Source organism: Cornus florida, unplaced genomic scaffold (assembly GCF_030987335.1).
Source record: "Cornus florida cultivar Cherokee Brave unplaced genomic scaffold, ASM3098733v1 CherokeeBrave_3.0.0_Hap2_Chr07, whole genome shotgun sequence".
Lineage (NCBI taxonomy): Eukaryota > Viridiplantae > Streptophyta > Magnoliopsida > Cornales > Cornaceae > Cornus > Cornus florida.
The window spans coordinates 20,533,801-20,548,678 of record NW_026775577.1 but is presented as its reverse complement, the minus strand read 5'-3'; the positions used below and the strand labels follow the sequence as shown (position 1 = coordinate 20,548,678).

At 33.3% G+C, this 14,878-nt stretch overlaps 1 protein-coding gene and 1 pseudogene across 1 annotated transcript; one reads left to right on the top strand and one right to left on the bottom strand.

Annotated features, from left to right (window-relative positions):
- The first annotated feature begins 3,876 nt into the window (after positions 1 to 3,876).
- Positions 3,877 to 4,462, top strand: LOC132316377 (zinc finger protein CONSTANS-LIKE 4-like; annotated as a pseudogene).
- Positions 4,463 to 12,551: 8,089 nt separating this feature from the next.
- Positions 12,552 to 13,502, bottom strand: LOC132316376 (UPF0496 protein At3g28270-like). Its single transcript, XM_059814860.1, has 2 exons — positions 13,028 to 13,502; positions 12,552 to 12,763 (listed from the first exon to the last, which is right to left on the bottom strand). The coding sequence occupies exons 1-2, from the start codon at positions 13,500 to 13,502 to the stop codon at positions 12,552 to 12,554; spliced, it is 687 nt and encodes a 228-aa protein (XP_059670843.1).
- Between the last annotated feature and the right edge of the window lie 1,376 nt (positions 13,503 to 14,878).

Genomic DNA, 14,878 nt, shown 5'->3' with positions numbered 1-14,878 from the left:
TTTTTTTTTTTTTTGTTCGACTGTGTAGCAAAACCTCCATTGTTCCAGAGGATAACACACGGGAGGTAAAGAGAGCGTAATTGCTTTTGTAACGATGGCAATCTGTGTTCAAGTGGTGGCATACAAGCTCGCATCGCATCGGCTTCACTTATGTTCCTAACAGGTTCCAAAAAAAAAAGAAACTTTGTGTCTCTAAATATGGCTTCTAAAGACCCAGCTTCTTTTTGGGTTGCTTCATTGTCCTTTTGTCTTCACTTTCTCTCTTCACCTTCTTCCTTATCAGGTGAACCAAAATTTCATTCTCTTGTTACCCAGTTAAATTTCATCAGATTTCGCTAACAAAAATCCCAAAATTAAGCTCTAATTGATTCACACAATTTTTTTTGTTTTTTTTTTTGTTTTTATTTTTATTTTTTTGGGGCGTCTTTTGAAATTCATCCAATTATGTGGAATTTTTTAGCATTAAAATTGAAGTTTGGGCATGATTCAATTTTGGGTTTCCTTCAGTTGATTCAATTTGGTGTTTGTTTAGTGAATTAAATGATTGATATAAGGATTTTGTACTGGAAATTGATATAGGGAATTCGTTCATTGATAACAAATTAAGCAGAATGATGGAATTGGAGTAGTTCGAAAACTGCTAATCGCACGTGTTAGGATAGGCACTTCGACTATAACCAATTATATGCAGTGTTATATCCGCGTTTTGGCAAGGATCTGACGCTTTCCGGTACATTTCGCAATTTCAGACCTCTCTGCTTCGCTGGACGACGCAATCCTCCACATCGTGGCTGACCAACTCTCTGATCAATACCCACCAATAATGAATAATGGGATGCGCAAATAGACTTGACACTGGCATCGTCAACAATAATAATAATAATAAAATAATAATAACGGTCATGCATGGCTCTACAATCCTTCACTTTGTTTATTGGTTCAATTTTCTTCTTATATTTGTTACAGATTAATGTACTGTGAATGAAAATGAAGAGAGATTTTATTAGGAAGGGGCCACAATTTAGTGATTGGGTACGTAAATGAAGGCATGTGGCTATACCTATATGACATTAATTGGGAGACTTTTAAGGCCTATATATATATATATATATATATATATATATATATAGATTAGGATTAATAGATAGTTATGAAAAGATGTGAAGTTGACAGGATCATGTTTTCATAACTATCTATATGCATGTGTATACATTCATGTGAAGTTGACATGACCATGTTTTCATAACTATCTACTAATCCTAATTAGTGTACTTTTTTTTTTTCTATTGAAGGCTTTCCATTGCTCTTATTGTTTTTTATGTTGTTGTCCTCAATACATTTAGGCTGTATTTGGTGACATGGAATTAGAGTATTGAAATTGAAATTGGTTGATGTGATACCCCTCGGATCTGAGATGCGGGTTGAACAGGTCCAAGCCTAAACCTGAGGGAATATCAAACAATCAATATGTTAAAACGAACACGGAATACAAAAATGATTTAAGAAATAAACATTATAAGCTGAAAGAAACTAAAATAAAAATCCTCAAATTATAATTATTAAAACTCGATAATCCAAATTCCATAAGTTTAACAACTCGGGAATTCATCCAGTGGACCCCTTATTAAAATTTCAACTGAAATTAATCTAATACTAAACATAGAAAAGATTCCTACGTAGTCGGAGGAATGAGTGTATGTATCTGCTCTACACGTCCAAGCTCTAACTCTGGAACTGACGAATACCTGAAAAATAAAGAGTGGGTTAGGCCGACATGCAAGTCCTGATCTACTACAATCCAAATAGGAATCTGATAAGCAGATACATCCTAGAAAGACTCAACAATATCTAGAATATTCTATATATGTATATATAGTACACACTATAGGACGCTCGCTAGTCCAATAGGTATGTCTCAGCCTGAGTAGAGATACCATGCAAATCGCATGTAATGTGGTCATATGTATCTGGACCTACCAGGGAACAAAACCCACTGTCCAGTTATCCATCCTAGGCGATATACGCACCCTAACCATGGTCCTGAGACTCAAACTCATACCATGGCACCATAACATAAATATATAAAGTTAGTTCAAGGTGTGTCATTCAAATAGTTTATTGACCTGACACATAGTTATAAGTAGGACTTAACTTTTGGTAGTTAATTCATCTTATTTTAGAATAGGTAGGACTTAGTGTTTGAACTAATCCATCCCTAATATAGGTAGGTCTTAGTGTTTTAACTAAGCCGTCCCCAATATGTCACTGTCCCATACCGGTACATATACATACATATAAGTAGAACTTCACCTTTATAGCTAATCCACTTATTTCAGAATAGGTAGGACTTATTGTTTGAACTAATCCATACCTAGTAAGCTACCGTCCCATACCGGTGCATACAATCCTCCAACCAACATAGTTGACAAAACAGTAATACATACTAGTCAACCATATTCCAGATTTAGCATAAATATAGTCCAACATGTATATGGCCAATTAATGCATTCAGTAAGATTTAGAAATCACATTCCAGTTCTTTATATAAGTGAAATAAGGCTGCACATTTATTTCCTCCAAACAATACCACAATTGATGCAATAATCAAAAGAGGTCACCATCAATTAATTTCAACTAAACATGCTTAGGTTTCTAGCTAAATAACTATATACTTGTAACACAGTTGAGACATGATTGATAATTTTAAATCATACAGAAGAAACCAAATTTGCTCAAAGCAGTAAGCAGTTTTAAGATTAATTAACCAACCTTTCATATACAATTTCATTGTTTAATCCTTAAGTTATTTCCTGTTTCAACACAATAACATTAACATGCTTCCAAACAGTTTCTACATCTCTGAAACAGTTATACAAATCACCCACACCCATTGAAACAACCCAGAAACCTTTCTACAGACCAAACTAGACCCAAAACCACGGAAAATTAGAGCTGGCTCCCCCCTTAGTGGAGCAGCCTCCACTTCATGTGGAGCCGGCTCTACCCCTTGTAGAGCTGGCTCCTCAAGCCCTAGAGCCGACTCCCTCTTTTGGTGAGCCGGCTCTCTTCCTTTGAGAGCCGTCGTCCGTTTCTGTTTGTTGTCTCCAACTCCGATGACTAACAGAGCCTCTGTAATGTGTTTTAATTCTCTTTCTAGGTTCAATCTTAGTCCTAGATAAATTTAAACCACTGAGATCCAATCCTAACATGCATAGAAACACAAGTTTTAAAACCACGATTACAGAACCACCGTTAGAAATCTTTTAAGCAAATCACAACAGACTTTATGCAGATTACTTTAGTACTATTAAATACTATTCTAAGCACTTGTTCTAGAGTTCAAACTCAATTCCAGATTAAGTACAAGGCATCCAAACATATTACTAATCTTAATTCAAGCAATGCTTAATCGTAAACTACATAAGGAACAAATAACAGAAAAATCAACAATCGTGCAAAACAGTTAATTCACGAGATTAAACAAATTCTTATATGCATAAAACATGTTATTATGTTTGTTTACAACCATTTTAACCTTTATTAAATCCCTGGAGTCTAACTAGGCATGCACAAACACGAATTAAAGGGAAAGAGAAGAATAGTGACTTGCTTTGAGTTTCGGTTTTGAAACTCTAAACCACCGTCTTTGAAACTTCTGTCCACGTCTGAGACTCCTGTTCTACACCTCAGGTGCTCTTGGTTCAACCCAGAAGCACTCTGTCCAGAAATCCTTGAGCCTCTCTGTGTATCCTAAGGTTCACGCTCTGTTTCTCTCTGTCTCTCAATAGGGTTTGTTCGTAACCCTATACCAACGTATATTGTTGTATATATATAGACTTTTAAAACCAAAACCCTAATCCTTATAATATTACAAGTATGAAGGTCCATGTGGCCAACAAGCTCTCGTCGCGCCACGCGCGCGAAGATGTGCGAGGTTTGTGAGCCTCATGTGTAAGGCCGACGCGGCAGCCCTATACGTCACGTGTGACCGCGAGATCCATTCCGATCCCTCGCTCGCCGCCACAAGCGCCTTCTGGTTATCCCCTTCTATGACTCCACCTCCGCCATGAAGTCCTCAATCGGCGACGACAGGTACTTCTCCGAGATTGACACAGCTGGCGGTGAGTCCAAGGAGGCTGAAGCGGCGTCATGTCTCCTCCCAAACCCTAACCTGAAGGTCATCAACAGTCCCGATCTCAAATCTATAACTGAATATCTCTTCTCTAATATGGATCTATACCTTGATATCGATATCATATCGGTGGATCAGAAGCCTCATCAGCAACAACAACAATATAGCTCAGGCACTGATAGAGTGGTTCCAGTTCAAACTAACAAAGTTCAACCAGCACCGCCACAGCTTCCGGCGGTGGTCGACGGTGTGCCTTATTATGTCATCGATTACTCTGGATCTAAACCTTTCATATACAACTTCAACGCTCCATCTCTCAGCCAGAGCTAAAGTGTCCGTACATATTCTCATATCAAATCAGTTCATCCTCTATTTGGTTGCCAATAAAATAAGAATGAACAAATTAGTTTCGAATTTAGTTTCCAATATATTAAAAAAGATACTCTCTCTGTCCCAATTTAGATGTTGCTTTTGGGGAGTATAAATTTTTAAGGGGACATGTGGGACATGCCTTGACTCCCCAAAAAGTTACTAATTTGCCCTTCTAAGTTTTAAATATTCAAGTTTAAAATTTTAAACTCGTGTATGGAAAGATGTAAAATATATTGTTTGAAAAAGGAAAGTGACAACTATTTTGGGACAGACCAAAAAGGAAAACATGATATTTTTTTGGGGACATAGGGAGTAGCATATTAAAATAAAAACTATATATATTTTTTCTTTTTCTTATACAACAAAACTTCTTATAGAAATAAGAGTCATTTAATGAAAATAAGGAAACAGATTTTGTTATAGAAATAAGAGTTGTTTTCCTAAAAGGACTGGCTTGTTGTATTCTATAAATAGGGGCTCAAGTCCCCAATAAAAATTCAATATTCTAAGAGTTTGTGTTAATCCAGTGTTATTAGTAGAGGCTAGGAATTTATCGTGAATCTTCCTTCCTCACAATTGGTCTCTTGTGTAGCAAAATAAGGGAAGAACTATTAGTTACGTGTCTTTATAACACGTGTGTGGCCTATACTGCCATAATACATTCATTTTCTAATCCATTGCGTCCAAAATCAGAATCAGAATATCTAACCACTTCCAAAAGATCTGATCTTTTATATGTCAGCATGTAATCCTTTGTCCCTTGTAGATATCGCATCACTTTCTTTACAGCTCGCCAATGAAGAATTAAAAGATTAGTAAATATTGGCATCAAACGTAAGGCTAAAACAAAGAAATCTTCTTTATTATGGCACAGGAGATTAAGACATATCTTCTTACAAAGAATTAAAAGATTAGTAAATGATGGAGTACTTGATACTTTTGATATTTCTAATTTTGGTATTTGTGTGAACTGCATAAAGGGTAAGCAAACTAATAAAACCAATAAAGGTGCCAGAAGGAGTTCTCAAGTTTTATAGATCATACACACTGATATATGTGGACCTTTTCAAATTTCATGTTTCAATGGTCAAAAATATTTTGTCACCTTTATTGACGATTGCACACGTTTTTATGTATCTTTACTTTCTAAATGATAAAAGTGAAGCACTTGATACATTTAAATCATATAAGGTGGAGGTAGAGAAACAAAGGGAAAAACAAATCAAGATAGTACGATCAGATAGAGGAGGAGAATATTATGGTAGATATACAGAATAAGGACAAAGACCAAGTCTATTTGCAAAATTCCTTATGGAGAATGGCCTTGTAGCGCAATATTCGATGCCAGGCACACCAGAACAAAATGGTGTAGCAGAAAGAAGAAATCGAATGCTAATGAACATGGTAAAAAGTATGATTAATAATTCTTCTATCTTTTTATCTCTATAGAGTGAGGCCTTAAAAATCGTTGTGTATATTTTAAACAAGGTTCCAACCAAATCGGTTCCAAAAACACCATTTGAGTTATGGAATGGTTAGAAACCAAGTTTAGGACACTTACACATATGGGGTTGTCTAGTTGAGGTCAAGGTGTACAATCCTATAGAGAAAAAGTTGGACTTAAAGACAATAAGTGAGTTTTTTATTGGCTATGCAGAAAAGTCCAATGGGTTTAAGTTTTATTATCCTTCGTATAAACCCATTATTGTTGAGGCGAGAAATGCTAGGTTTCTTGATGATGTTGACATTAGTGGGAGTGAACAACCTCGGAATTTAATTTTTGAGGAAACACGGGATTTGGTTGTTAGACCAGTGACTGGAAAACCTTTACCTGTACTTCAAGACATTTCTCAAGATGTTATTATAGAATAATAGGTAAATCAAGAAGTTCCTACCCACGAGAATTCTATTGTCAATGAACCTGTTTTAAATGAACAGATAGAGTTAAGAAGGTCCTCAAGAGTAAGAAAACCTGTAATCCCCTCTGATTATGTTGTATATCTACAAGAAATTGACCATGATATTGGAATTGATAAAGACCCAATTACGTTTTCATAAGCCATGAGTGGAGAAAATTCAAGGTTATGGTATGATGCAGTGTTAGAGGAACTAGACTCTATGGCTAAAAATTAAGTTTGGGATTTGGTTCAATTGCTAGAAAGGGCTAAATGCAGTTGGCTGTAAATGGGTTTATAAGGCTAAAAGAGATCCAAAAGACAAAATTGAACGATATAAGGCCAGACTTGTAGCCAAATGGTATACCTAAAGGGAAGACATTGATTACCATTATACATTTTCTCCTGTTTCTACAAAAGATTCCCTTCGTATTATCATAGCATTGGTAACTCATTTTGATTTAGAGTTACATCAAATGAATGTGAAAACGGCATTTCTTAATGGGGACTTGAATGAAGAGGTATACATGAAACAACCTGAAGGTTTTCATTCAGATAAAGAAAACAGTATGGTTTGCAAACTCAAGAAATCTATATATGGGTTGAAACAAGCTTCACGTCAGTGGTATTACAAATTTTCATGATGTTATCTCTTCTTTTGGGTTTAAAGAGAACATCGTTGATCAATGTATATATCTTAAGGTTAATGGGAGTATGTTCATTCTTTTGATCCTATATGTGGATGATATTTTGCTTGCCAGTAACGACTTAGGGTTGTTATATGAAGTTAAAGAATTTCTCTCTAAAAATTTTGATATGAAAGATATAGGTGAAGCATCCTATGTCATTGGCATAGAAATTTATAGGGATAGATCCCAAGGATTAATTGGATTATCCCAAAAGGAGATCAATAAAGTTTTAGAGAGATTTCGAATGTTGGGTTGTGCTTCAAGTGTTGCTCCTATTGTCAAGGGTAACAAATTCAGTCTAAATCAATGCCCGATGAATGATTTGGAAAGGGAAGAGATGGAAGTCATTCTTTATGCATCTGCAGTAGGATGTCTAATGTATGTGCAAGTATGCACTAGACCAGACATTGCATTTGTAGTAGGTATGTTAGACAGATACCAAAGTAATCCAATGATGGATCATTAGCGAGCTGCAAAGAAAGTGATGCGATATCTACAAGGGACAAATGATTACATGCTGACATACAAAAGATCAAATCTTTTTGAAGTGGTTGGATATTCTGATTCTGATTTTGGAGGATGCATTAACTCTAGAAAGTCAACATCAGGATGTGTATTCCTCTTTGTAGGAGGAGCTATCTTGTGGAAAAGATTAAAACAGAAATCAATCACTTCCTCTACTATGGAGGCAGAGTACGTAACATATCATAAGGCTATAGGACATGCCTTATGGTTACGGAATTTTATTACAGGTCTTAAAATTGTGAATTCCATCTCTATGCCATTGAGAATCTATTGTGATAATTCTGTTGCGGTTCGTTTTTGTATCAACAATGCAAGTGGGAGTTCAAATAGGTGGATTGACATAAAGTTCCTTGTTGTTAAAGAAAAGGTTCAGAATCATCAAGTGTTAGTAGATTACATAGGAACAAGGTCAATGGTCGCAGATCCTATGACAAAGGGTTTGCCACCCAAATTGTAGAAGGAACATGTAGGACATATGTGGTTTATTGATATGTCTTGTGTTTGATTTAGTAAGACACTTTAAAGTTTGCAATTGCATTTATGTTCTGATGATTCTTAGTATCTATTTGTCATTTTTAAAGAAGTATACATAAAGTTTATAAATGACAAATTATTCTTTTGGATAATAAAGTAGGACCTCAGAATAGGCTTATGAGAGCTTATTCATACAGATAGTCCATTAGGACAATAAAGTTAATTGACTTCCTTAAATAGTTTTTTGAAATAACTATTTATAACGTATTACCACATAAAGATATTTATCTAAAGAAAGACAGTGATATAGTGATACATGGAAGGTAGCACTCATATGTAAAGTGTGATTTCCGTCATAATTTTATACACTTAAATTCTTTAGATAAAGTTTTAGTTCTCAGACCTATAAGGAAAGTAAGTGTGTCAATATTGGCCAAGTGAGAGAATGTTAGACACATGTATTTATAACATGTGTGTAGCCTATATTGTCATAATACATTCATATTCTAATCTATCGAGTCTGACACATATTGCTGCTCACAACATTAGAATGTTTATGAAAATATTAGATAATACTTACCTCTTGCTGACCGGTGTTAGTAAATGCTAAATCACTTTTGTTAATCATTATATTATGTTATTTTATTTTATTTTTTATGGAACTTTTGGGATATATACTTTGAGACAATGTGTTTGTGTCATTTCAATGTTTGTCTGGAGACATTATAATGTGTTTTCTTTTGTGGAATGCTTGTTATTCGATATATTTTATTTTTTGTGGTTCATTGAATATGTTTCATATTTCACATCTAGATATATTTAGTGATACTAGGAGCTATGTTTCATGTCCAGACATACTAGTGCTGCGTGACTGTTCATGAACTGATTTCATGTCCAGGAGCTATTTTTTTTATTTTTTATTTTTCATGTCTATATGTAAATCATGTGTTTGATCAAAGAATTATTCTTGTATCAGTTAGTAACGGATTCATTTTCTGTAATGTTCACATTCTCTATTTTTTTTTTCAATACAATCAAATAAATTAATTAAGCAGTGGCGAAGAACTGTTGCAGTGGGCCAAATTAAAAACTCATTTGAGATAGGTAATTTTTTTTACATTATATATATATATATATATATATATATATATATATATTACCATATCTTTATGAGACCTGTTCGTTATTTCACAGAAAATTTCTGTTGGTATTGTTACTGAGGCTTTAGAAAAAGGATCGGGAGGGTCCAAAAAGCTGGACTAATGTTTATCATTTCTTTTCTTCTTCTTTTTTTTTTTTTTTTTTTTTTTTTTTTTCCTATGTATTTAAATAAAACCTAAATGTAGGTCATGGGATCGAATTAAAAAAATAGTTTCTTTCTCAAAACAAACGCATGATTGGGTACATTAAACTCTCCAAATCATGTGATTGTAACTAATGGGGCTTTAAAAGGTTTTGAACATGTGCTTTCATGACCCGAATCTTTTTGATATTATATGCATATAGTAGTTAAGCTTTTATGACTCATTATTCTGGCCAATAAATGACCACATCATCTGAAGTCTATAAAAGGAGTGTTTCTAAATTTTATACACATATTCTAAATTTTTTTATTATATATTTTTGGACAACTTAACACAAGACGGTGCATCTTTTATCTCCTTTGGATGTGTTTAAAGATTTTATCTTGGGGGTCTTATAGGAACACTTGTACCCACAGATAGGGAGGGCTTTGGGACTTTAAGACATTCAATCCTCACTATTCAGTTTGAAAATTAGAAAAAATACCATTGGTCACAAGACTCTTGGTAATTAAATTCATAAAGTCTTTACTATAATTGTTTCCGTAAATTAATTTCGTGCTCGTGAAAATTACAGACTAATTAGAGCTGAAAAGGAAGACCAACATTTTGTAAACAATGGATAATCGAATTTTTTTTTACCCTCATATACGAATATATCAAAAGGGTAAAATAAACCCAGCATAAGAATCAGATAAAAAATATAATAGGTATAAATGGGTTGAGTTTTAGCCTCACATAATAACTCAAGTTTTTGGGTCGGATCACGAAACACTTGACCTGTTATACTTCATAACAGAATTAGACTTAGCACTTGATCTAGTACCACGCCAAGCGCTCGGCCCGAAAGAGTCCGGGTGTGCCTTTCTGGATAAGTAAGGTGGTTTGATCGCAACGAGGACATTACGAGTTCAGGTAAGAGAGAATTTTACAAGTAAAAATTGTCCCACATCAGATACGGATGAAAAATGTAATGGGGTATAAAGGGTTATGGGTATAAATGGGTTAGCCCCACTTAATAACTTGAAATTTTTAGTCAAATGGTGAAGCCCTTGATCCGATACACATAACCGCTAATCCATTTGTATTTATAATTTATATATTTTTTCTACTACAAGAAAAGAGTGGATGGTAGATGGGAAGGAGTGTCCTTGTTTCCAAGGAAAACAAAAGCGGCAAATGTGGAAAAAGATGGACATGGGTTAGTCGGGTTGGTATGATTTCTAGATCTCCTAAAAAAAAAATTCTTTGCAGCAGAACTGCAAATGATGATAGAGAAAAATATCATTATTTAATCGGTGCAAAATAATAATAAATTCTAACAAAAATTGCATCTTAAATCAAAGATAGGCTATGAACAATTTTTAAAACCCTACTCCCCAACCAAATCAAATCACAATTAACAGCTCACATTAATAGTTAATGAGTACGAACAAACAACACAAAAATTATAGTAACTATTCATAGATAGAGTGTGAACAAACAATACCCAAATTACAAATAATTAGACCTGACTTGGTACCACTCCAGGCCACACCTCACGTGCAAGCGCGCGTGGGGATAGTGCTGGCCTGGGTTCAATTCGAGTTCCAGCCATTGAAACTCACTCAAACCATCATCAAACACACTCAAATTTACCCTGATTCTTTGGTCTACATAAGATCAAAATTAGACCCGTTGAACAATCAAATATAAGCACCATACAAAAGCAACAAAATGAACTTAGCTCCAAAATTTTAGTTAAACTTCATGTTTCTAAATCAACTGATCAAAATACTTCATTCTAGTCTAGATGTAAGCAACTAGATACAGAAACAATCAGCTTATAGCCAAGTAATTCAGCCTTATCTTCCTTTGCCTTAATTGCCCATACTAGTCTGCCTCGCCTTCCTTTGCATTCCCGGGATTCCTTCAAAAAATTAAAATAAAAAATAAGTAAGCAACAAAGTATAGAAATATTTATATGTTGGCAGTAAGCAACTTAAGCACAGTAAGCAAAAATATGAAAAAATAAATACTACACTAACCAATAAGTCAGCTACGTACCAATGAGCATATGCTTAATTAGGGTAATTACAAACTATAGCATGCTTTTATATAGAGACGATAAACTAAAGAAATTTAGAAATAGCTCAAGTACCCGCTTCTTTCAAATATATATATATATAAGAGTCTCTGATATGCCTTCCTGCTTAACTAAAATTTGAATGATGTGCTCTTGACTCTTTCATGTTGGCATATATATGTTAAAATTTCCACCTTTTTTACACTGAATTGCAGCCTCTGACCAAATTGACAAGGGTTTGCTCACCGGTATTTTACCATCCACAAAAAAGCTCATTGAACTTCTTTCCTGAGTTCAGAAACTGTTTTCAGTCTATTCGCAGACTCAAAAGAAGCCTGTAATGAATTACAACCCATCAAAGTAATGGGGTTATATGCAAAGTTCAATAATATTTTATTTTTTCCAATAACATAGTTCATCTGCTAACACATGTCATGTTAACTAGTTCGAAAATTCATGTATACACTAATTATTCCAGAGAGGAAAATTTTACTTCATATGCTCCTAGAACTAATATCATCTAAAATAGTTGTATGCTCTTCAACATATCCCCACAATAATTGTCCACACAAATCTTATTAGTATGGGTGGTCTCCATGAACACAAAATTCATGGCACAATATTAGAACACCCCTAATATGGGTAATAATTTTTTTGTTCAATATTAAATATTGAGTAACAGTGCTAAAACTGATCATAGCAGGCCTCTATACAATATAGATTAATTAAGAAACATACCAATATAAGGTCATAACGTATGGAGGACGGAGCACGTTTTATAGAAGTCTATTATCCTACAGACAAACAAAATGTTATCTAAGAGGCCCTCGGGGGCTTGGATGAGATGGTAGGGTGTTGGCCTGGGCTCAGCCCAGGTTCAAGCCTTGCCACCTCCTTTATAACCTGGTGCTATAATTGTAGGGCCCGTTATAGTATCTCCAATTTGGTACGTAGCGTTGGAATGGGGCCTGCCTAGGGGAGTTACGGGTCATAAAAAAAAATAATAATAATAATGTTATCTAAGAGAGCAATATCATAAACAGAAAAGAAAGGTACCCATTGATTGATTTGCCAAAATTGAACATAATCTTCAAAACATTATTTCTGGCCGTCGATATGGCACTGTGACAGTCGCCAATTTGATTCTTCAACAATTGAATAGCCTCCTGAAAAATCTTGAACTTTCTCCCTGATATTAGTTACAGTGGCTTTCAAATTCACTTCATAATCCAGTGCATCACCATCCATTGCATGCTCTAAGAGTGTCGTCATAAGAGACCTCAAACGACTCACATGATCCATAATGATCCCTAATTCATGAAACACAATTCCCCCATCATCTCTTATAGCACTAATTTCGAGCTCCGTTTTATACTTCTTCCAAACCTAGCTCATCCATGCCTCTGCAGATTTCAATGCCTCCGTCAAGGACTCCGTCAGTGCACCAACAACTGGTGAGAAAAATAGAAGCTAACGTTCAAATGATTTTCGAAACAGTTATCCAGGATTTTGATTTCTTTGTTTTTTTTGTCCAACTTTTTCTTTTTTCAATGATCAAAATTTGAAAGGATTACCTATCGCGTTGAAGTTTTCCAATGCCTTCAGAGTCCTGGGGTACTTTTGATCCACGCCCTCCATCCTAGATTCACTGTGTTCTCTCTCAAAGTGATTCAAAGCCACGGTGAGTTTGTGTTTAGCAGTTTCCAATTGAATAATGCAATTTTTTAGAGTGGTACAAAGTTGCAAAACCAAACTACTGTTTTCATCTTTCACCACTCTAGATAATACATTGTTTTTAAGAATATTATTCTTACTCTCAATAATGTGTTTGTTCTTTTTCATATAATAATCTGTGAAAGCCTTCAATGATTCCATAGAGAGTGTCGGAACCTTACCATCGTCGGAGATAGAAAATGAATCGACCACAGCATCAAACTCTCCAATGTCGTATTCATCTTTGACGGCAGCTTTGTATGAAGTAAGGCCGTGTTGTACCTTTACATCAGAGTCTAGGGCTAGCTTCTTGGTTTTGTCCAAGATTTGACCCATTCTTCAATTGAGATCAAATTGAGTATCAAATTGAGATCGGAGAGAAATAGAGGGCGAACTTGAAGGGAGAGAGAGGAGAGCGAAACTGAGGAAGGTACTGCAGATGTGATGGAAGAGAGGAGAGATAAAATGAGGATAGGAGAGAGAAGAGGGACGAAGAGTAAAAAGTCTTCATGAATTATGTAACCTAACCGTTTGATCAATCATCAATCATCTAGATCGAATGGATCTCGATTTTTAGATTTTTATATTATATTAATACGTAACTTCTGTATTTTAATTGGTAACTTATTGGATTTATTTTAATTGATAACTTATTTTATTATTTGTTAAATTACTTTATTATTTTATTTATAAATAATTTGAAACATCTTGAATAGTTCAAAATAGATTTTATTTTAATTATTAATTTATAGGATTTATTTTAATCGATAACTTATTTTATTGTTTGGTAAATTATTTAATTATTTTTTCAATAAATAATTTGAAATAAACAATTATCTATTTAATTTTCATTGGTAATTTATTTTATTATTTGGTAAATTATTTTAGTAAATAATTACCTATTTTATTTTAATAAATAAATTGTTGGTAATTTATTTTATTATTTGATAAATTATTTTATTAAATAATTACCTATTTTATTTTAATACGTAACTTTTTTATTTTAATTGTTAAATTATAGGATTTATTTTATTATTTGATAATTATTTTATTATTTTATCTATAAATGATTTGAAACATCTTAATTGGTGATTTATTAATCGTCATTTATTTTATCAAAATCTTTAAAATCATTAAATAAATCTTTCTATTAAACAATTACCTAATTTTAATTGTTAAATTATTTTATTATTTGGAAAAATTTAGATCTATATTTATATTTAGGAAAGATTTAGAAATAGAATAAAATAGAAAGAGTAAAGTTATTTTAACTTGGAAGAATTCCGAGAATAATAGGATTTATTTTAATTGGTAACTTGTAGGATTTATTTTAATTGGTAACTTATAGGATTATTTGGTAAATTATTTTATTATTTTATCTATATATGATTTGAAATATCTTGATTGAATTTCAATTAATCAATTACCTATTTAATTTTAATATATAATTTATTTCTTGATTGAATTTCAAATAAACAATTACCTATTTAATTTTAATTGGTAATTTATTTAATAATTTGAAACATCTTGAATTCATTTCAATTAAAACAGTTACCTTTTAATTTTAATTGGTAATTTATTTTATCATTTAGTAAATTATTTTATTAAATAATTACCTATTTTATTTAATAAGTAACTTGTTTTAATTATTTTAATAATGATTTGAAACTTCATGATTGAATTTCAGTTAAACAATTACATATTTAATTTTG

What these genes read in the sequence shown, in the direction of transcription:
- LOC132316376 (XM_059814860.1), bottom strand. Translation starts at nt 13,502, where the DNA reads ATGGGTCAAATCTTGGACAAAACCAAGAAGCTAGCCCTAGACTCTGAT. An exon ending in GGAAAACTTCAACGCGATAG is followed by an intron (nt 12,764 to 13,027) that starts GTAATCCTTTCA and finishes TTCATGAATTAG; the next exon opens with GGATCATTATGGATCATGTG.